Below are 22095 nucleotides of genomic sequence, written 5' to 3' on the forward strand. Positions count from 1 at the left end.
TTATTAAAGAAGCCTTATCACAACTTGCACACTATGCACTGACTAATGTGTGCAATGAATACAGGAAATGAATCTGATGATCTGATGAGGCATGTTTGTCTTTCATTGATCTTCCATTCAACATTTGAAGACTGCAAATGATTTTTTGTGTGTTTGTGTGTGTGTGTGTGTTTGTTTCACTTTTCAGGAGTAACACCGGTCCTCTTCTACGGTCTAGACGCTTTCTTCCCTAATTAAAAGCTACCAGCGCATACAGACAGGCCTGCGACAAACACCCGGCTTTTATCAGCCAGAGCAGATCTGTTTTATTTAAGCCTTTGATTTGTCCATTTAACAGACTTTAATATTTAGAAAAGAAACAGTTCCAGGAAGTAACGCTAGATGCCACTGTAGAGCTGTAATTGCTGTGTTGTTTGACCCGTTCAGTCCTCGAACTGGTGCGCTTTTAGTTAGAGAGCGCAGACATCTATAAAAATTAGACCCCCCTCGCTGCTGTTATTTTCGAGGGGGACCTCAGTCCTTCATCTATGGTTGCTTGACGTGCCTCAGGCCTATTCCACTGCAACAACGCCAGCACAAACGGACGTGCACAGACACGAAGATTCGCATACCAAAACAACTTCCCCAAAAAGACGCAGTTTATTGGAAACGTGTATAAATGGGTTTATAAATCCGCGCACCTGTGAGCATTTCAACGGAGGGAATCCCATCAAGGAGCATCCTTGTTCAGATGTTGACTGGCTTGGCTTACACATGGCTGTGTGGCAGTGATAGTTTTGAATCCACGTGGAAGAGCAGATGGCCATATTATGTAACATTGTTGCATGTAAGCAGAGCTGAAAAGGGGGACAAAGAGAGATTTCCCAAGCTGCCTCGGTTTGAAGGCCTCCAACACAAAGCGTGCTTTTACTGTGTGCTTACTCACAAATAGTTTTTTTCTGATTTGAATGAGTCGATCAGAAGCTCATCGATGTCTCCAAAAGCATTATAATGTTGTTTTCATTTGTTGAACAAGAAAAATACGAGAGGATTTTTGTAGTGATTCATTGCAGATATGGTACATATTTGTGTATATTAAGGGTCTCAAAAGAAACCCCCCAAAAAAGAGAAAAACATCACTAAAATGTTGCAAATGGAATAAAAATACTGCATGAACAACAACAAGGTTTCACAACGCGTATATATCCAAATAGATGCAAAGCGTATAGAATATCTGCTGGCCTTTCATTTTGTTATCAATATTATTATCGTGACATATACACAATAGCGCCTATTTCATTACCGTTTTCCAGGACCTTCTATTCTTTTGGCCCCCATCTCTGGCATAAACTCACATGTGGGCTGGCATCTGAGCCTGTTAGATCTCTCTAGGTGTGGTTTCCAAGAAAGTAAACACAATGAGAAGAAACGAAATTTACGTCAACAGACAATGATCGGATACACGTACGATCCCTAAAGATCCCGAAAGGAATCTGTTCCTGTCTCCGTCTGTATCCTCGCTGCATCCAGAGTCGATTTGGAAACAAAGTCGCTAGAAGTGTATTCATTTCTGCAAACGCTGCAGCGGCAGGTTTGGGATCTTTTTTTGCAGAGATACACATAGAGATACTTGCCGTCTTTCAAGCGGGAACATAATGTTCAGGGTTATGCTACATCCTGTTGTAAAGTTTCAACAATGCGCCATTCTTTCGAGTTATTTGCACGCTTCTGTGCAATTTTCTGTTTTACTCTTTTTTATATACAATTTAAAAAAATGCACTTAGTTCTTTCCCATTCAATCTCTGCAGCTAGTGGTAGCTGACTCGTCCTGTGTATAACCTATGTGAGGTTGACCCCGTATAAAGGCCTGAGGCTGATGCTGCTAATAAAAATGGAAAAAGGGAGAGAGAGGGAACAGTAGGGACAAATCTTCCACTCACACATGGCTGGAGCATAAATTAAAACAGTGAATTACGGGCGGACGGTGTCGCCTATGAAGAGGGGAAGAAGGACTTCAAATAAAGCCTACCGGGAGACCTTACAATGTTTACAGCTCCCCGTGAGAGGACAGGACGAGCGCTGTTTTAGCAGGACACATTGTTCTGATTGTCTGATTATGTGTTTTACAATGTTTGTTAATACACAGAGGGGGTAAAAGTTACTAAGGTCGCAGCAAAGAGGCCGTGGCTCTCCTCAGCTTGAAACGTGTGTGGTAGTAACCCTTACCAAACCATCAGTGCCGAGTCTTTGACGCACTTTCACATGATTTTCATTAAAGTGCAAAAAAAAGGGAAAAAGAAAAAAAAATGTGACTAGAAAAGATAGAATATCACATGTTACATTCTTGTAAGAAAAAAAAGCACATGGGCGGGCAATTTGCCCCCACAACCACACGTATGCACACACAAAAGCATGACACTCAAAGCACAGTACAAACACCATGAGCAGCAGGTAACCATGTGGGGTTTTTAAAAAAAATGTTTTAATACAAATGCATGTTGTTTTTTATGTCGTTTTTGTGTGCAGGGCATCCACCAAACGTATACCTTCACACACACACACACACACACACCTGGCCATTTATTTTGCTTTGCGTGATCGTTGATTTCCTGGAACGTTACCTTAACCATAACATGTAACCAAATTCCTCAGGGTGACACAAACACGTGTACAAATAAGGGGGGGGGGGGGGGGGGCAGACAGACAGAGACAGAGGGAGAGGCAATGCTGTCAGCACTTATTAAACATTCATAAATCAACTTTATCTACAAGACTTTACACTAAACACATTCTTTCTTCTTGTCCTTTATTCTTTCCCCCACATGTCGTTACGCCTTCTGATGGCTCCATGTCAAACTTGTTCTGCCAGTCGGTAGTACTTCCTCGAAACCTCAGGTCCGCGGTGTCAACCTTAACCGTACATGGGCGGAGCTGCCATTCCACACCCCACCCTACCCGGGATCAGCGCAGAGCGCACAGTGGATGTTGGCGATAATCTCGCTGACAGGACGGCTGAGCTGACCGACGCGCGCTCCTCTTCTCAGCTGTCGGTGAAACGCGTTAAATCACAGGCACAGGTCGGTGTCTAAAAGCCCGCTCTCCCGGGAGCCTGCGGCGAAGTCGCTACGGCGGCGGAGACTGAAAAACTTTCGATCCAGGTAAGTCATAAATGCTCTCTATGCCCACTCCATATTTTATTATCGGGAACAAGTGTGCGTGACGTGGAGGTGACTTCTCGGCGCGCTGCCTGCGGAGTTATAAAAAGTGAGTGTAATAGGATTTAGTTCTGGATGAAGACATATTCCCTTGCTGACAGCTGACACGCAGGGGTTGACATTGTCGTCCTCCCTCCCGGTGTGGGAGGATCATGATGATGATGATGATGCGCGGGGTCAGAGGAGTAATGAGGTTTCCTGTGTCTGTTCCATGCTTTATTGGCTTTAAGTCTAGTTAGGAAAAGGTGAGGAAGGCCACTGGCCCTTATAGCCTCAAGCTGATCAACTCAGTACTGGATTACAGTGTTAGTTCCCTGCAGCTCACCGAGTCTTTCCGCTATTAGCAACCCACACTGAGGCTTTATAAAACCACAGCTATTGCGTGCAGATTGCTGCTGTGATATAAAGTCCATGTAAGTTTCTTCACTTCTGCCGTTTTGGCTTTTTTTGTCACTTCACCAAGAAATAAGGATCACAGTTGAAGAGCAAGGGCAGTGCGAGTGTTCCAAGATCCAGCCTGTTCAGTTTAACAGATATCATTTGTGTGTGTGTGCGTGTGTGCATGTTAGGTGCATGGTTGACTGGCTTTATATTAACATCCATAGTAGCTGGAGCTTTTGCGGCAACTGTTGCTATGGAAAAGGTTGTAATTGGCGTCGAAATTAGTGATGACTCACAAAAATTAAGCGCCTTCAGAACCTCTTTTCCAATGCTGTTTTGTAAGGGAATTACATGCTGATACACACTTCTTATAGTTTCCAATTAGGCATTCATTTTGGTCTCCCACCACTTTCCAAGTGCATTCAGCCCAGTTAGTTTATGCTTTTGTAATATTTCACAAGAAGAAACCAGACAGAGGTGCACTGGGATGTCAGTATACACCCACTATAAGAAATGCACAAGGCAGCAGATACAATTAAACACTGTTAGAGCCACCTACATCAAGTCTAACACATGCCTTAGGTATTTAAGGAGACATTTCACTATCAGAAAATTGTTATAACTTTAAAAACATGGAGCTTTAGACCAACTAGATTTGTCATAGAAGCTCACAGGAGACACTCGAAGGAATATTTCTCTTCAAAGACAGACACAAGACGGCCCTAGTGGTCAATAAATACATGTTATCCCCCTTATCGCACAAACCAATTTCTTATCATAGCAAGGCCGAAGATCAGTGGGATCATTATTGCTGCAGGTAGTGAGGAGTGCGTGGTCTGACATCCTTAAATCTCTTTTCCTGCAATTGAGTGGCTCAAAAACACAAGAGGTCACAGGATACAGGTTGGCCAAGAAAATGAGGCAAGTATCATTTCACAAGTGGCACCTTATAATGCAACAATGAAGTAAAGCTAAAGAAAAAAAGCTGTTCCTGAATGAATGAAAGAGGCAACCCATGATGGATTTTCTCTGTGATCTGTACTTAAGAGTAAAGAGAGCAGGATCTGTTTTTACTGTTTTGGTTCTGCTTTGCCTTTATTGATATGATATCAGATAAACAATGGACACTGCCACTGGTCCAAGCAGTTATCCTAGCAGCACACAACAAGCCCAGTTCCGAGTGATGGATTAATGCATCCACAGTCTGTATGTAAAAGAGGATGGAAATAGCCTTTAGCAAAGGCTGTTGTGACACCTCAAGCTGAGCATTTTTGCCATTGCCGTCGTGGTGTTTCAGATTTGAAATTTTAGGAACACGAGGTGTATCTGTCTGACAAACAGAGGGACGCTGCACTGCCCGTAGTTACCAGTGTTCAGCACACATTACAGATTGTCCTGCTTTATCCATGGGCTGCGGGCTATTTAGACAACAAATTCATTAGGAAACCGATGATCGAGATTACGGAGCAGGGCTTGTTTTCCCACTTTCCTTTGTTTTTCAATGTCCGCACTTCTTTTTGAAACCAGAATATTGCCCCCTGTTAGCCATGAGAAAGAATGCAGGCCTCATCAGACCCCATACACTGTATTAAAAAAAAACAACTAAGAGTCTTTATGAGATATTTTAAATGTTTTACACCATTTTATGCACTATGCACCCTGTCTTGAAGTAGGTAAAAGAGCAGGTACTTAGCAGAGCACTTAAGGTGCCCATACCTTAGAATTAGTGGAGCTTAGAAGAAGTTTCAACAGGGAGGCAGCTTGCTGAATCTGGTTTTGGTTAAGATGGCTGGTCATTCTTTGATTAGTTAAGCAGACGTTATGGAAATGGGTCACACAGTCATGTAAATAAGTAATGGAAGAAAAGACAGGACTACAAGCTGGGTGGGCTTTTCAGGCCCATCCACGTATCAAAAGTTTTATGCTTTGATTGCTAAGGAGCATTCCAGATTCTCGCTGTGCATAAGATTTGCCCTCTGGTTGTCATTTAGTCACCTCTAAGTTAAGATTGGCTTCAGAAAATGGTGCCTGCCCATTTCATATCACCAATGGTTAGTCGGCCTGTGATGGCTTTAAGTTGCTGAAAATAGGGCACTAGAAGAGAAGAAGAAGTTCTTCCGCACATGATTGGGCCTTTCTTACTTTTCCAAACCTTCCATTTGGCACATAACACATGGAAAAACACAAAAAGCATAATACGGACTTTGATACATGTGAAAGTTGTTGCACTGACTTTATTCAAGTGATGAATAACCAGATTGGTGGGCTGTGTATACTTTAAAAAGAAAAAGAAGAAGCCAAGCTGTCATTTTAGTGGGATGCCACTATATCCTAGTTACTGTGTAATTTAAGCCCTGCCAGTGTATTCAGTGTTATCTTGAACCTTTTCCACAAGTGCCACAATGACAATAAAAGCCTGGATCCCCAACAGACCTTTCGCTCTGCTGGTTATTTATGGCAAAATATGGACTGAAAACAGCTACCGACAGTACAGTGAACCTTCTTAAACACAAGCACGGGTCAGTGTAATTTGCCAACTGTGACTTAAAGTTTGTCCTAACAAGGTCAATTGAAGTGATCAAAGGCCGTGTTTTTGTAAAGTTCAGAGGTTGTCACTTTTAGATTTGTTTAATTGCTGTGAAAACTGCTCTGACATAACTTTGCATGTCGTTTTTCTGCTGGTTTCTACCCTTGATTGTTCCTCGAATGCCACTGGAACTAGTGTTCAAACCGGTTTTTACTTCAGTACCAGGAAGTGTTTTTGGTCTGTTCCAGTCTGAGCAGGAATGCAATCTGAGTGATTTACGGTATCTTTTTTATATATTCTTCACCCAGACTGTGCAGTAAGTCATGGTCAGAAATACAAACTGTACCGTACAGTTTATTATCCTTTTACAAAGATAATTAACTTTGCGAGCTAGATCCTGGCAAACCTGCGGGCTTGTTAAATCGATATCTTCTCAACGATACTGCCCCAAAACGCTCAAATGTATTAGTGCCTCCGCAGACGTGCTTACGCCCCAAGGAGGGGAAATTGTTATTTTCTAAATAAGGACATAAGTGGATGCGTAGTAAATGATTGAAGATGTGTTATGCACTTTGCATGCTCAATCTCTATAACCTTGCAGGAGAGAAAAACAGGTTCCCAGAAACACGTCTCCCATAGCTCAGCTGTGTCGGTCAGGTCTCTTGAGAATAGTGTGACCCTGCATAAGAAAAAAATGTTCTTTATTCATCAGCTGTGCAAAGGTGAGCTGTTGTGCTGTGGAGCTGTTGTACAACCACATCAGACGATGCTTCACTGCTCGCATTTTACCACCTCATCATCCAGCACATGTACCACGACACTGGAAGACTGCTGACAAACAAAAATCCTGAATGATTTATAATCTCTAGCATGAATCTATTTTCACAGTAACCCGACTGAGTGATTTTGGATATTTTTGTCATGCGTCATCTTTACATTGTATGTGGAGATCATGCTAAAACCAACAGAAGGTTTTTCGGGTATTGATTTCCCAGCTTTTCATTTTATTTCTATTTTTTAGATGAAACCTTATGCACAACAGCAACTCTACCACCTCTCTGCACGTTTGCCTTTTTACCTTAGAGGTCGACAGTAAATGCAGTTACTTATTTACAGATCACGAACAGACATGTCTGGGTTTCATTCTCAAGACGTGCAGCATTTTATTATTTTTTGAATTTTACATTACATGTTAGTGACTCGAATGCTGTTTTTTCCATAATGCATGATGCAGGTCTCATCATAGTCAGGAATGATATTAATAAGAGGCAAGATGTTAAAAAAGTACTACAGCAAACTTTAAAATTCATAAATGTGGTGGTAAAATCTTTTGTTTGTTTATTGCAAAACACACTTGAGAATCCATACAGTGAGGATTATTCCGTAATATTGAGGGAAGAGCTTCACTCTGTTGGCCAGCACTTTTCCAGCTTAGCAGCTTATTCAGTTTGGACTACTGGTTATGTAAGAAGGCTATATGCAGCAGGAGGCTAATCCAGTGCCTTGATCTTAATGCCAATTATCAGATCATGGTGACGTTAGTAAAATGAAGGCACCATAATAATAACAATTTTTCTTAAAGTTAGTAACAAGTTAGTAATACTGTAGGTTAGCATACCACACTACACATAATATGACAGCACATGCCCAAGCACACCTGCGCCTTACACCTCAGCACGTCGTTAATGTAGAATTTATCTGTTGTGAAACACATGCCATTAAAAAACTTGACGTATTTCATGAAAAAAGGTCAGTCTGTGCCTGTGCTTGTCTAGTTTTGTGTTTTTTCACGGCATGTGTTAGGTTGTCATTCTTAGAAATAGCATGTATGCAATTTTATTGCAGCGCTCTCATGTTTCCACCCACGCTCACTGTCGACGCATTAAAGCATGCACAGCGAAGTACTTCACATCATGTCATGACATGTCAAGGTGACGGCAAACATGCCACGCACATCTAGGAGATCTCTTGAGTCAAGGTGGCACCTTTTAAAACAAACAGCTCAGTTTGGACACTTTGTAATGAAATGGTTATTTTATATTCTTGATTTTAAAAAAAAGTCTAATCACAGAACAGGGCCTCTGTCCTGTTTTTTATTTTTTCACATGCAAATAACAAGCAAATTGCACGCTACCCTTACACAAATTTTCTCATTTTTGAATCTCCCTTTTTTATAGTTTTTCAGAGCTTTGTGTTGAAGAAAAAGTCTTATTTGCATATTTTTGCATATGCTCAGGCTAAACTGCATCAAGTGCTCCCTTAAAAAACACACAAAAAACACTTCAAGTGTGATCATGCCCCTCTTTATATTTGATCTTTTTCTTGGATGTACTGGTGGTTGGGGGTTGGTCAAAGGATCCTTGCATTTGACATGTCAAATCCTGGCTTAACAAATGTTCAGGCCCAGCAATGAAAGAAAAGGGAGGCAGCATGTGAGATAACATGTGAGGGAAGTGTTTTTTTTTTCTTTTTCTGTCAGCCTTATCGCTCATGCAACATTAGCTCTCCCATCTATTTAACCTCTAACTAATACCCCCTGCATCTACCCTACCCCTGCCGTCCAATGGCTTTAGAGATCAGGGGTCGTGCAGAGTAATAATTGATACTACATCAGCACATGCCGAAGCAAATGCAGATTTTCCAGTCATGAGAAGATGAGTCGAGCCAGTCTCCAGCAAGGCAAATCAGCCTCCTGCTGTGTGTGTTGTCGGGGCAAAAGCCCGACCACAGGTTATGCAATCAGTTACGCTGTGTGTGCCAGCTGGTAGAGGTAGTCAGAGACAGAGTGGATGCTTCTTTTTTTTTAATCCTTAGTGAAACAGCACATTATCCTCTAGAAGGTGTTTCGTCTTTCATCAGTTTTTTACTCTTCGTTTACTCAGATACTTCGTTTACCATTTTGGCTTATGATTCATATTCATAGCAACTGATCAAAATGGTTTCTCAGCATAAACTGATCCAACGTATCCGATATTGGATATTTCTTTACCACTGACTATAACGTTATTTCACCTGTGGTTAAAATCTTTTCACACCTTCTGTTTCTAAATGCGGAGGGCTTTGAACTAATTTTAGCGCTGCATGTAACACTTCACCGTCAAACAGGTTAGTGTCACAATAAGAAACCACACGGGCTGCATGTTCCAGTTTTTGTTTGTCATTCAAGTGTGTTGTAACTCAATACAAGATGTGCAATCAACATTGTGGGTCAACTGATTTGTCCAGAGGGCAGATCAGACAAGTCCTCCGTCTTCACCTTTCTTTCTTCCTTTCGTTCTCTCGTTTTTTTCAGCCCAACAAGGTTTTGTGGTGCAATGATGACGAAAGTCGGAGAAGTTCTCCTGCTGTTGTTGCTTCTAGCCTTTGTGCCGCACACAGATGGAACGCGTAAGTGTTTTGGCTTGAAACTCGGTCTTAGCACCTTCTTAGGTTTCTGACAATGAGCTAAGATATCCGAGAGGTGTGATCTAGCTGGTTAACACATGAGCCAGATCTGCATAATTAATAAGCACTAAGCAACGCTGAGTTTCATCTGTGGATATTTTTTGTGTTTCATATTACTCTCAACTCACGTTAAAGTTTTATTTCTTTCATCTTCTCATCTAATTTAAAGTTTCGCCTTTTTTCATTGCTTAGCCTTGACACACTGTTTAGGATGTAGTCTAGTAAATTCCTATGTTTCCTTGTTTCCATCTAATATCTGTCTTAGGTTATAGCTTACCTGGCAAGCCCACAGAGATCAAATGCCGTTCTCCAGAGAAAGAGACCTTCACATGCTGGTGGAAGCAAGGATCTGATGGGGGCCTGCCTACTACATACGCTCTCTACTATCGAAAAGAAGGGTGAGAAACTCGCGCAGCAGCGCCCAAGCTTGTTATAATTTTACTTCATGTTATCTGGTAGCCACAAACATTGAGTAATAGTTGTTTTTTTAGTTCATTCATATAAACACGGATCATAATATTAGTATATCAGGGCCCTTTACATAATGTATTATAAAGGGAAGTGTAAGCACTTGGCAATTGTTAAAAAAAACAATTTTTCATATTAATAAAAAGAAGAGTTACATCAGTACAGCTGGCACAATGGGATGTTCTTGTTTGTGGTTTATTAAATGGCAACAATCCAAACGGTGTCAGAGGATAAAGATTGCAAAGTGCTAAGAGGTGCCCGTGAACATGGATTTTTAAATACTTCAAGGTTGATACAGGTGTACAGAGAAGGAGTGGAAGTACTAGCTTATTTAACTACAAAGTGAAAACACAGTTTGTGAACACTGTAAACAATCCAGGCAGGCCGTGGTCATGCAGTGGTTAATAAAGGTGTGATGGGGAATACTGTTAAGACTGGAGAACACTGGGACACTAACTGCGAAAAGAAAAAAAAAATCCACTATGAGTACACAGAGAAGACTGATTGGAAACAGGTGTTTTAGATTAAAACAAGTGATACTAATGAGGGCAAAGCAAACATTGAAAAAGGCAGGAAAACAATCACAGGAAGTCAAACTGACAGGAGTATAAGCAGGCGAAAAAAACTACACCCCCCCCCCCCCCCCCCATTAAGATAACAGAGAACAAATGAACAAAACTTATATTGTATGTTAGGCTGCATGTGCTGCATGTGAAGAGGCTGATAAAAACTGAGCCACACACTGACAAGATTGATACTGAACTCCTGATATGCAAAGCATATGGCCACATAGTGTCATGGTTTTACTGTGGCTGGACTCAGAGGGAATCAGACAAGTGACATGAAGTTTAAAAGGTTTATGTACAAAGTACACAAAATCAGTACCTGGCTGATGACCTGTGTGGAAGATGAACTCTATATTCTGGAAAGGTGTGGGGAGATTAACAAAAGGAAATAGCAAAGTCGGGCAGAGAGAATCTGACTGCAGTAGCTCAGATTGTCTTTGAGTGTTTACTTGTCAGCAGTGAAAGTCGGACTGAGAAAGTGGTTATTGGCAGGAATCAGAGGGAGGCTGAGGAGAGTGGTCTGGCAGGTGATTTTCAGGTAATTCCTTTCTTTCAGAGGAAGTCATGTAATTAAAACTGTGACTATGATTACCCAGCAGTGGCTCTTAAACTAAAAAAAAAAAAGATTGTCAGGGTGAGGTTAGCCTAGCGCTAGCACCCAGGGCCTCACAAAATGCTTTCCAAGCTTTAGAGATGAACTGGAATGGCCCAGGATGGAGGTAAGATGAGTTCTGGTTCAACAGGGTCGGACTCTGTGGAGAATTGATGAGACAAAGCATCAGGTTTCACATTTCAGGAGCCAGGTAGATAAATTATGGTAAAGTTGAAATAAAGCCATACATATAAAGAATAGTTGCCACTTTGCTTGTCTTGAGTCATTTGGAGATAAACTAGGTTTTTATGATCAGTCAATACAATAAATAGTATTTCAGCTCTCACTGGCCAGTGCCTCCACTCCTCTAAAGCTAGCAAGTAACTCTCGGTTGAATACGTCATAGTTTTTTGCTGGAGGCAAATGCCAAGAAAAGAAGGCATGCAGCTTACCGTCGGCTTCTGTACATTAGCACTGTCCCCACCCGAGAAACCCGTTTCAATAATGAATTGTTTTAACAGATCGGGATGGTTCAGTACAGGTGCAGAGTTAAACCTGTCTTTGATTATTTGAAATGTTTGATCTGCTTCCTACTTCCATTTCATTTAAATGGCCTGGAAGAGGAAGTGAGTCGGTTAATGGTACTGGAGCTTGACTATAATTCCTGATGAAGCAGCATTTAAAGTTTGCAAATCCAAGAAACCGTTGTAGCTGTTTCCAGGATGTGGAGACAGGCCTGTCAGTTACAGCTTTCACCTCCGTCTCCAAGAAAAGTCACATGGCTAGCATGAATTCCACATCTTTTGGCCTTAACGAAGAGTTTGTTTTCAAGTAGTCTCTGTAGTACCTGCTTGCAGAGACATGAAGTTCTTCGAGGGTCTCAAGGTATCATCCAAAAAACAAACAAAAAGATGTTTCAAACGTCTCTTAAGACATCATTGACCAGGCCTTAAAGACAGTGGGGGCATTGGTTCAACTAAATGTCATGACCATATATAGTGACCTAATGGAATGTTAAATGCCGTCTTCCATTCATCCTCCTCCCGGACGTGGAACAAATGATAAGCATTACGTTGATCTAATTTTGTGAATGCTGTGGCTCACAGGCTGAGGTGATTAAGGGAAAAGGATACCTATTTTTTTACAGTGATTTGATTTAACCCTCATAGTCAATGCAGGGTCGCCGAATCGCTTTTTTTTTCTACAAAGAAGAAACCCACACCCACTGGAGTGGAGAACGGTTGAATGATGCTGTTGTCAAGGGAGTCCTTGATGTATTTATCCATGGCAAGGTGTTTAGGACCAGAAAGATTGTATAGACGGCTTGAGGGAAGAGGCACCCCTGCGAGGTTGTTAATGGCACAGTCGTAAGGGTGGTAAGATGCAGAGACTGGAAATGGTCCTATTTTCTTGTACACGTTCTCTGACGTGGGTATCGATAAGGTCAGCAAGGGCTATAATTCCTCAAAACACTTCGACTTATTGCAAGAGGCCAATTCATCCTTCATTTGCTCATTAAGGGTATCATACAATGTCCATCTTAGGGCTTTTTTCTCCAACCCTGTCTCAGCTATTACCCTGAACTCAGTAGAACCTCTGCTACAGACTTTGATGTAGGTTGAGTACATGTCAAGCTGCTTCTTCCTCATTTAGAGAGTGTTCACAAACTAACTTGAGATTTCTTAATGAATAGTGTGTAGGACACAGACTCTATAGGGTTTCATAGTAAATATGCTTTAGCGTATTTGAGTGGCCAGACCCTTAACAGTAGTATTTTGTGAACAATTGTTTGAGAAGGCCAGTGGAGAGCACTGAAACAGTAGTGAGTACCAAAGCAAAAATCCACCCCAGTGACCTGGCTCTCCACCAGATAGTTCAGGTGAGATGGGGATGGCTGTGAAAAGGCAACTGCATCAGGAGAGGGCACACTGACCTGAACCGGAGCATCCGGGATGGGAGAAGGTGACAGTTTGGAGTGAATTATTTACAGTGCATTACCCATCTGTTCTACCCGCTGATGTGTTTCACGTAGCTGCTGAACTATAGATGTTAAAGCCTTCTCATGTTCACCTAATACAGTCTGATGCGTCCATGGGTTGTCTACATCGTTCTGTCAAGGTTTTACTGTGGCTGGGCCCAGAGAGCAAACTCAGGCAGCTGACATGAAGTTTAAAAGGTTTATTTACAGTCCACAAAATCAGTAAGTGGCTGGTGAATAGCAGGCCGAGAGAGGGGTTGTTGGTAGGCAGACTGGAATCAAAGGACGACTGAGGAGACTTGAAGGAGAGTGGGCAGGCAGGTGATATTCAGGCAAGTCCTTGTTTCCACAGGAAGCCTCAGAATTAGATTTGGTGTACTGTCACTGTCCGGTGGTAGCTCTTGAACTCCAAAAAGGTTGACAGGTGAGTGTCTTGATGAGCTTGCCAAGAATTCCAGATGGACAACACGGAAGTAGACAAGAAGCAGGAATCACTAATCGAAACAGCTGCAAACAAACGGCAAACATAAGGCTCTAATTTACCACCATACAATGGTGGTAAATGGTGGTAAATTTTACCACGATTTACTCTCCACTCATGGGCAGTGGCAGGAGCAATCTGCCCACAACTCAACCTGAGAGCAAAGAGGAAAAGAAAACAGGGAGAACAAGTCTAGCCTGCCTTAAACCTAACAGAGAGAGGAAGAAGTTAACGTTCCTCATATCTTTTACTAAGGCTCTGATTAGCTTAGCATAAAGGCCTGAAGGTGATGCACATCTATTTTGTCACTGCTCCCTGCCAAAAACTAGTCCATCCCTTAACCCTCTATGGCATATAGTCCTTTTAGAGGGCTATGACTTTTGGGGTTCTTTTCCAACTATTCCAGTCTTCAATGGCGGATTATTCATCTTCCTTAATATAACACATAAGCTAACTTACAGTATTTTCTAATACTCCGAGTACAGTAGAGAAGATATGGCAGTGGATAAACCATGGCATGAAGGCACCCAGAGGTTGAAGGCCACTTCCTGCTGGGAAACACTAGATCCTGACATTGATGTAGATGTTACTTTGAGCGATAAGAACTACCTAAACAAATTGGTAGTCCTTGTGTTGTGATGGTGGTGGTGGTGGGGGTTTATGTCTTTTGACCGTTTTCACAATAATATGCAAAAATTGTTTTTGAGGTTTAACTGTGAAGCTCCTCAGATCCGAAACGATTTGGATATCATACATTTTTGAAATAGTGAACCACCCGTTTCACCAGCCTCAATATGTACTAAATATGTTAATCAGTAATTTTGTTCTTGCATATATTTTTAAAAGTCTCGCACCACAACACAACGGTTTTGTGGGAAATTTCATGAAGAAAATAAAAAGTAAAAGATTTTTCATCACACATTTCACCTGTAAGAGAGACATCTGCAGTGAAATTGGCTGCAAATAAACGTTGCACTTTCACAAACCACAAACCTCGAAGATTCAGCAATTTCCTCTGCTGTGATGAAACTCCATCACTTTGTGATTCTGCTAGGAGAAACGTATATTGCCGCTTTCAGTTCGGGAGCTTTTTGCGTCGAGTCAGTGGCTTCCAATCTCTGCTGGTGTTTGGACTGAGAAAAGAAATCACAGACTGGCTCTTTAAACTACATGAAGAAGCTCTCAGTCCTCCACCGCTCTTGAGATTGTCTACCTTTAACATCAGCTTTCCTGTTTTTGTTTTAATTTGATGATCTTGCATTTAATGTTCTGCCTAAACTGATTTATGGCGCAGATTTATTAGGATAGGTTTTTCCACTTAGTCAGTTTTGCCATGGCTTCCTGACACATCACATGTGCTTCTTTCAGTAACTCTATAAATAAATCAAAGTAATACCATTATAATGCTATATTATTGGTATAGTATTTTGTATTGTTTCTCATTTTTTGATGTCTTCTTGTATTCAACTTTCAGTTCACTGTGGTATAGTGTGTAGCAGCAGAACAAATACACTTTGATTAATTGGTTTGTGCAAGTTCTGCTCACCATAGAGATGACATGAGTCACTTTCCCCACTTTTTCTGAAATCAAACCAATCAAATGCAAGCGTTTGTCGCAGGCAGCTTCACCAGCATTCAGAGGCGCACATTATTTTTCCTCATGTTGTCCTCACCTGAACACGTCCCCCGACCAGTCGTCACTAGTTACTGCGACAGCAGCAACAATTTGTTTCCCATGTTCTATATGCAAACACTCCCAGTTGTGTTCATTATAACACCCAGTTCTACTGGGATATGAACCTGCAGTTCAAACAGAAAACAATACCAAAGTTATTTTCTGTGTCTCCTTTAATTAAATACAACATCGTAGCAGCTTAACAGTAAAAAAAAAAAAAAAAGATGGCCTCCACTTATTCTGCAATCACACTTTCTCGCCATCTGTCTCCTCTCGTCACTCTCACACACATATGCAGTGTCAGGAATAGGGAGGATGTACACTGTTATTTTAATGTGGCTGTGCAAGCACAATGCCAGCGCACACCTGTGATTGCATGCCGCTCCTCTGCCTCTCTTGCAGTTCTGACGTAGTGCACGAGTGTCCTGACTACCACACAGCTGGGAAGAACTCCTGCTTCTTTAACAAGAACGACACCGTCATCTGGGTCAGCTACAACATCACCGTGGTGGCCACCAACGCACTGGGCAAGACCTACTCTGACCCTGTGGATATAGACGTGGTCTACATTGGTGAGGGGACTGGGGGCAGGGGTAGAGGGGTTTTCATAATTTCACCACAGGGATTAAAAAAAGCAGCTCTACAGCTGCTCGGCAGCACACTGCGCTACACTGTGGCAAATGCTCTTGGAGTTTAGTCACCCCCTCCCGTTATGCTGTAACTGCTCACTAAAGGTCACCTTTTAATGTCCACAGGGAAATTTCCTTTGCAGCGATTAAAGGACTAGGTGGTGCACGATCTACAAAATCAACTGAAACTAAGTTTAGCATTAACTAATGTTAAATTAAACAAAATTAAAACATTATTGTGTTTTGAAATTGTAACAAGAATTTATTTTACCTCCTTATCATTTATGAGCTTCTAATGTGTTTTTGGTGGGGGCCAGTCACACTTGAGCGTGTGTACGCTTGTTTACTGCAATGGAAAATCTGCTCTCTTTTCTCCTGCTTCAAAAATGCACACTGTCTAGTTATTTTAGACAATCATTTACTTCACTAACAGAAATAAAGTACTTTAATGCAAGTAATTCAAAACTTTAGTAAGAAGTAGTTCCATCTTTCTAAACAAAAAGTATATTCATGAAATATTTAAAATGGGAGAGTAAATTAACAGAGAAGTATTCATCTCGTCCTTGAGCCTCCTTAACTGGAAGTGTGTCGAGTTGTTCTGATCTGCTTATCTTTTTCTTTGTGTTACCTCACAATTGTCAGATATGTGTCTCCACGAGGATAGCGTAAAGCCCAAACAGTGACATTTATCACTACTATATGTCATAATACACACGTCGACAAATATGTTGAAGGTCATTCCTGCAATGCTGGTGCTTATCCGCTGGGAGTGTCCTTTTGTTAGCTGTGTAACAGCTGATAATTCACCCTGCAGTGGTTTCACCTGCTGCCGTTCACAAGCCCTGTTGATGCCTATTCAGTAATACAATCTTTATTCATTGTTGGATTTGCTGTTGCTCTGTCTTTCTTTCATTCACATTTTCTCTCTTCTGCTCCAGTCAAGCCTCATCCTCCAGAAAAGCTAGAAGTGACAGTAATGAAGGATCAGGGCTGGCCTTTTCTTCGAGTGTCTTGGGAACCACCTCGTAAGGCTGACACCCGCTCTGGTTGGATCACTCTAATCTATGAGCTCCGCGTCAAGTTGGAGGAGGAGGAAAGCGAGTGGGAGGTACGTAGGTCTCATTCAGGTCGCATTTCAGGGTGTGGTATGCTCTTTGAAGTATTTGCCTTTCAAATTTGAAACTTTGTTCTAGACTGGTGTAAGGGAACTACACGATGTGTTAGTGAAAGGACAGGTTTTTTAACATTTCAAATCTGTATATTGGCAGCCTGACAGACTAACTGATTTGTGTGTTTCTGTTGGCTATGTGTTTCCAGAATCACGTTGCGGGCCAGCAGAAGATGTTTAACATTTTCAGCCTGCGGTCAGGTGGTACATACCTTATTCAGGTGCGCTGTAAGCCCGATCACGGCTTTTGGAGTGAATGGAGTTCCACTTCCTACATCAAAGTTCCAGAGTGTAAGACATCCGCCAACTGTCTTTTGCATTAACTAAATATTATATATTGTATAGGATATATTTATTTATTAAAGGAACAGTTTAACATTTTGGAATCTATATTACACCACTTTCTTGTTGAGAGCTACTCTTATAATCCAAATAGCACTCAGTTAGTTTACCTTAGCATGAAGATTAGAAGTTAAAGAAGGAAGCTAATCTGGCTCTTTGCAAAGGAACCAGTTTAACCAATTTAATTATCACTAGAAATCGTATTCCTTCATTGTGGTTTTACTGCCTTTTTTTGCGCTTAGCTGTTTCATTGTTTCATGTGCTAACTGGCGCATTGTTATCCTTGACCTCTTTATTTAATGTTAATATCGTTATATCTCACACATATGGCAGTGTTATCATAACTCACTGCCAGAAAGTTTATCTATGTGTAATTAGATATTCCCTTTAGCAGGGGCAGGATATTTATTTTTCCAAGGGGCCACATGACAAACCGGAACTGGACGGTCGCACCAAAAAGTGGAATTCTGCTCAGTATTATAATATTTATACGATTGTTGGTACGGCCCTCCACAACAATCCCAGTTGTCATGCAGCCTCTTGGGAAAAGTATTTGCTTGCCTCGCTTTAGCATGATGTAATGATAATAAACCCAGGAAGAAGAAAAAAAGATGGATACTGCGTTGTTCTGCTGAAGCACCCACACTTTGTTATGTTGCATCTTTCAGATCTCCATCGGGAAAAGTCTGTCTGGATCCTCATTTTAGTCTTTTCTGCCTTCATTTTACTGATCCTCATATGGCTGATACACATGAATAGCCACAGGTAACAATGATCTTCTTAACCACTTTGCTTTGTTAAAATGCTGGTTATTATTTATTTAAATGTATTGTTTCTGTACAATTTCAAAGCGCAATAAGAAAGCACGCCCTCAATCAGATACAAGCTTTTATGTATAAGGACAAAACAACTGTGATGATGTCTTGAAATTAGGTTAACGCAACCTCGTATTAACAACAGCAAATGACAAATGACATAGACTATGTCCCTTATTTAACAAATATTAAGCCAAAATGCAGAAATTACTGCTTCTATAGAAATTAGGACGGTAAGTAGCAGCCAGCTTCTGATAATCAAATGCAAGTGTGATGAACAGAGGTTTTGTCAGATTTGCTCCACAGTACCACATTTAGTGAAAAATAAACACAGAATTTCAGCACAGGGACCTCATAGCACCTGTCAAAGACAGCGGTGAAGGGCTGATGATTTGCGCTTGCTTTGCAGCCATAGGGCCTGGGCATCTTTCAGTCAAGGTCGATCATGAATTCCTCTGTATACCAAAGTATTCACACGTGAGGCCATCTGTCTGACAGCTTGGCTGAATCTAGGTCATGAAACAGGACAATGATCCCAAGCACAGCAGCAAATCTACAGTGGAACGGCTGAAAAAGAGAAATTAAGAATTAAAGTGCTGTGATGGCCCAGTCTCAAAGTCCAGCCAGACCTCAACCTGACTGAAACGCTGTGATGGGACCGTAAAAGAGCTGTGCATGAATGAATACCTGCAAACCTCAGTGAAGAGAAGCAATACTATAGAGAAGAGGGTGCCAAAATTCCTTCACAGTGAAATGAGAGATTGACAAAGTCAAGTTAATGCATTAGTTTCATTAGTTTTTGTTATATAAATACTTATAGAGTGTAATAAGTCATGAGCTTTTGTCCATCAAAGGTTGAATTTACCTGAGCTTTAAGACCTGCTAAGGACTACATAGTTATTTTTAGCACTGTGATATGCAAAACCTTAGAATTGACTGAGGATGTAATTATTTTCCACCATGACTGTACTTTGTCATATGTTACATAAGCCCAAAGCACTCTTCACACTTACATTTAGATCCTATGGTAGAATATTATTACTAAAATACTGCAATTACTTAGCTATCAAATTATTTGAAATTCTTTACATTTTTTTATGAGTTGTGGCTGAATTATCCCTTTACCTCAAGAAAAATCAATACTCCATAGTGGTGCCCATTATTCACACTGTCTGTTCTGTAAAACCAGACATGGCTAAAGGATATTTCTGTGCAGAGACTTCAGTCCTTCCTTTGTTGTAAAAAACACAGAATGATCTTATTCACATGTATAAATTTCCATTAGTAGGAAAGAAAAATCTGATTAAATGTCTCACAGGTAATCAACTATAAATAACTGTATTAGCTCATGCGATAATGTGACCATTCTGGGCTTTGGTAGCATACTGCAAGTAAAATACTGACTATAGTCATCACTTCTGTCATATTCAACTCCTGCTAACAAAGCCTTTTGTGTGTCTGTGTGTAAAGTCTGAAACACTGCATGCTGCCACCAGTCCCTGGTCCTAAAATCAAAGGCTTTGACAAGCAGCTTCTCAAGGTAAAGGGGCAACATTATGAACACTGTCTCGATGGCTACTTATTCAGAAAAAATGTCTATTTGTATAGTGCTTTCTATCTGCATTGAGTAGTTTTACTCTTTGTGTGCAGAGTGGCAAGTCTGACGAGGTGTTCAGCGCACTGGTGGTGTCTGACTTCCCACCAACCACGTCTAACTATGAGGACTTGCTGGTAGAATACTTAGAAGTGTATGTGCCAGAACAGCAGGAACTGATGGTCGACGAAGGCAAGGATCATGACGGCTGCCTGAAATCCATAGGCTCGGCATCCGACAGTGACTCTGGCCGGGGCAGCTGTGACAGTGACAATCTGTTGATGGATAAAAGTGGCGCGGCAAAAGAGGAACAGCAGCAACAAAATCAGGAGGGAGATCAAATTGGGACGGAGACACAAGGGCCCAAAGAAGCCTGGGAGAAGGAAACGATGCTATGTGCTAATGAAGATGTAGTTAGCCCTGATGCATCAAGTAAGAAGGTTAAGACCTGGCCTTCTGTGTTTTCCCCAGTGACTCCGTACAGCCCAAGCCCACTGGATCCACACAACTCACTTGAGATGCACAAACAGAATTGCCTTTCTGACACCCAGTTTCCTCCGGGCTCCCCATCCTCAGACCACTGCATCAAAAAGGCTCTCCAGTCAAGCTACTGGGAGGTCTGCTTTAATAATAATCAACCTTATCCCCAGACAGATGTCCACCAGCAACTCCAGGCCCACAGCGATCGCAACATCTCAGCCATCAATGACGGAAATGTGCCCAGTAATCTGCTGTTGCCCACCCGGATGACAGAGTATGTTGAAGTGCAAAGGGTCAATGAGGAGAATAAGGTGCTTCTCCATCCTATTCCTTCAGGCCATAGCCGTGAAAAAGCCTGCTCCTGGGTAGGACATGGAGACAACTACAGCAAAGTGAAAGGGGTAAACAGTGACAATGTGCTGCTGCTCCAGAGAGACGTGGTGGAAGAAGAGAGCATGGAAATGGCTGGAGCAGCCGAGAGCTGCTACACATCTTCCATCGCTATTAACACTCCTAAGCCAACAACCTGCAGTCACATTGCCCTGCCGGTCCAGGAGGAAAGGGTTCTGGCAGTAAGTGGGTATGTCGACACTGCCACTATGTTCTCCCTGGACACTTAGTAGACATGCCAGCCCAAATTGGCAGTTGTAGAACATTGCAAGAGGCAGGGACTGAAAGATACGAAAAAGCACTAACACTCCTTAAAAAAAAAAAAAAATTGCCAAGACAATGTATATTTATTTTTTTATCTTCTTCTCCTGTAAGAGACATGTCTTTGCTGAGGGCGAAGCAGTAACACACTATTGATTATCAAATAATTGTTATTGAATATATTGACTTACGAGCTTAATTGAGTTTTGTAATTCTTCTAAAAATCCACGTGGTACTTTATATGATCATCCTGATTGTACTGGCTGTCTATCATGAACCATCCTCTCTGGCACATAAACGTTGTTTTCATCGATCCTATTGATATACCGTATAGTAATTGTGATTATCTGTTAAAAACTGCAGAAACCCCAACCTTCTACTTTGTCTCAGTTTTTTGTATGTGAGTGTATTTTCCCTTTTCCTTATAGAAACCAACACTACATTTTAAGCTGCTTTCTCTAAAGCTACAATATGTATAGCATTAAAATTAAAAATAAACACAACAAAACACAGCAAAAGTGAGAATGTACTGCTCTATTTTTTCATTCAGAGAGAATGAGAATGTTTTTCTGTAAATACACCTTCTGCAGTTTTAATCTGCAAAGATATTTAGATTTTTGGAAGGCGAAGTAGTGTTGTATTACTTGGTATGGTAATGTACAACACTGCTCTTTATTTCTGTATGCACAGATGTCTGTATAGCCTACACGTACCTATATAAATATATGTATAGTTTTGAAATGAAATGTAAAATCTTTGTGGAAAGTCATGTTTATAACAAAATTAAAAAAAACCCAGTAATGGAATTTTGTTTATTTTTTGTGTCCTTATTTGATACTTACATACGTGTAATTATTACTTGGCTGACAATATTAGTAATGAAAATACATGTAAAAAAGCATGCATTTACCCAGCAGCAAGCAGGGGTAGCATGTTGTTTAGAAGCAGCCCAGCATAAGGTGGTATTCAGGCCCCTGGATTGCTTTGCAGAGTACTCATTAATAATTGCAAATATTTACCAAAATGTTATTGCAGTGTGGTGATCCAAGCATTACTACATTGAATTGGTAAAATATGAAAAGATCAAAGAATTTCATACATTTCAATCAT

At 41.1% G+C, this 22095-nt stretch overlaps 1 protein-coding gene across 1 annotated transcript; it reads left to right on the forward strand.

The window, feature by feature from the left end:
• The first annotated feature begins 1453 nt into the window (after positions 1–1453).
• On the forward strand, positions 1454–21781 carry prlra (prolactin receptor a). Its single transcript, XM_085168383.1, has 10 exons — positions 1454–1570; positions 2849–3137; positions 9395–9489; positions 9812–9944; positions 15709–15878; positions 16874–17043; positions 17253–17394; positions 18114–18210; positions 19731–19800; positions 19911–21781. Exons 3-10 carry the CDS (start codon positions 9417–9419, stop codon positions 20952–20954), a joined length of 1899 nt encoding a protein of 632 aa, XP_085024509.1. The 5' UTR covers positions 1454–1570; positions 2849–3137; positions 9395–9416; the 3' UTR covers positions 20955–21781.
• Positions 21782–22095: the final 314 nt, after the last annotated feature.

Source organism: Neolamprologus multifasciatus, chromosome 7, assembly GCF_963576455.1.
Source record: "Neolamprologus multifasciatus chromosome 7, fNeoMul1.2, whole genome shotgun sequence".
Taxonomy (NCBI): domain Eukaryota; kingdom Metazoa; phylum Chordata; class Actinopteri; order Cichliformes; family Cichlidae; genus Neolamprologus; species Neolamprologus multifasciatus.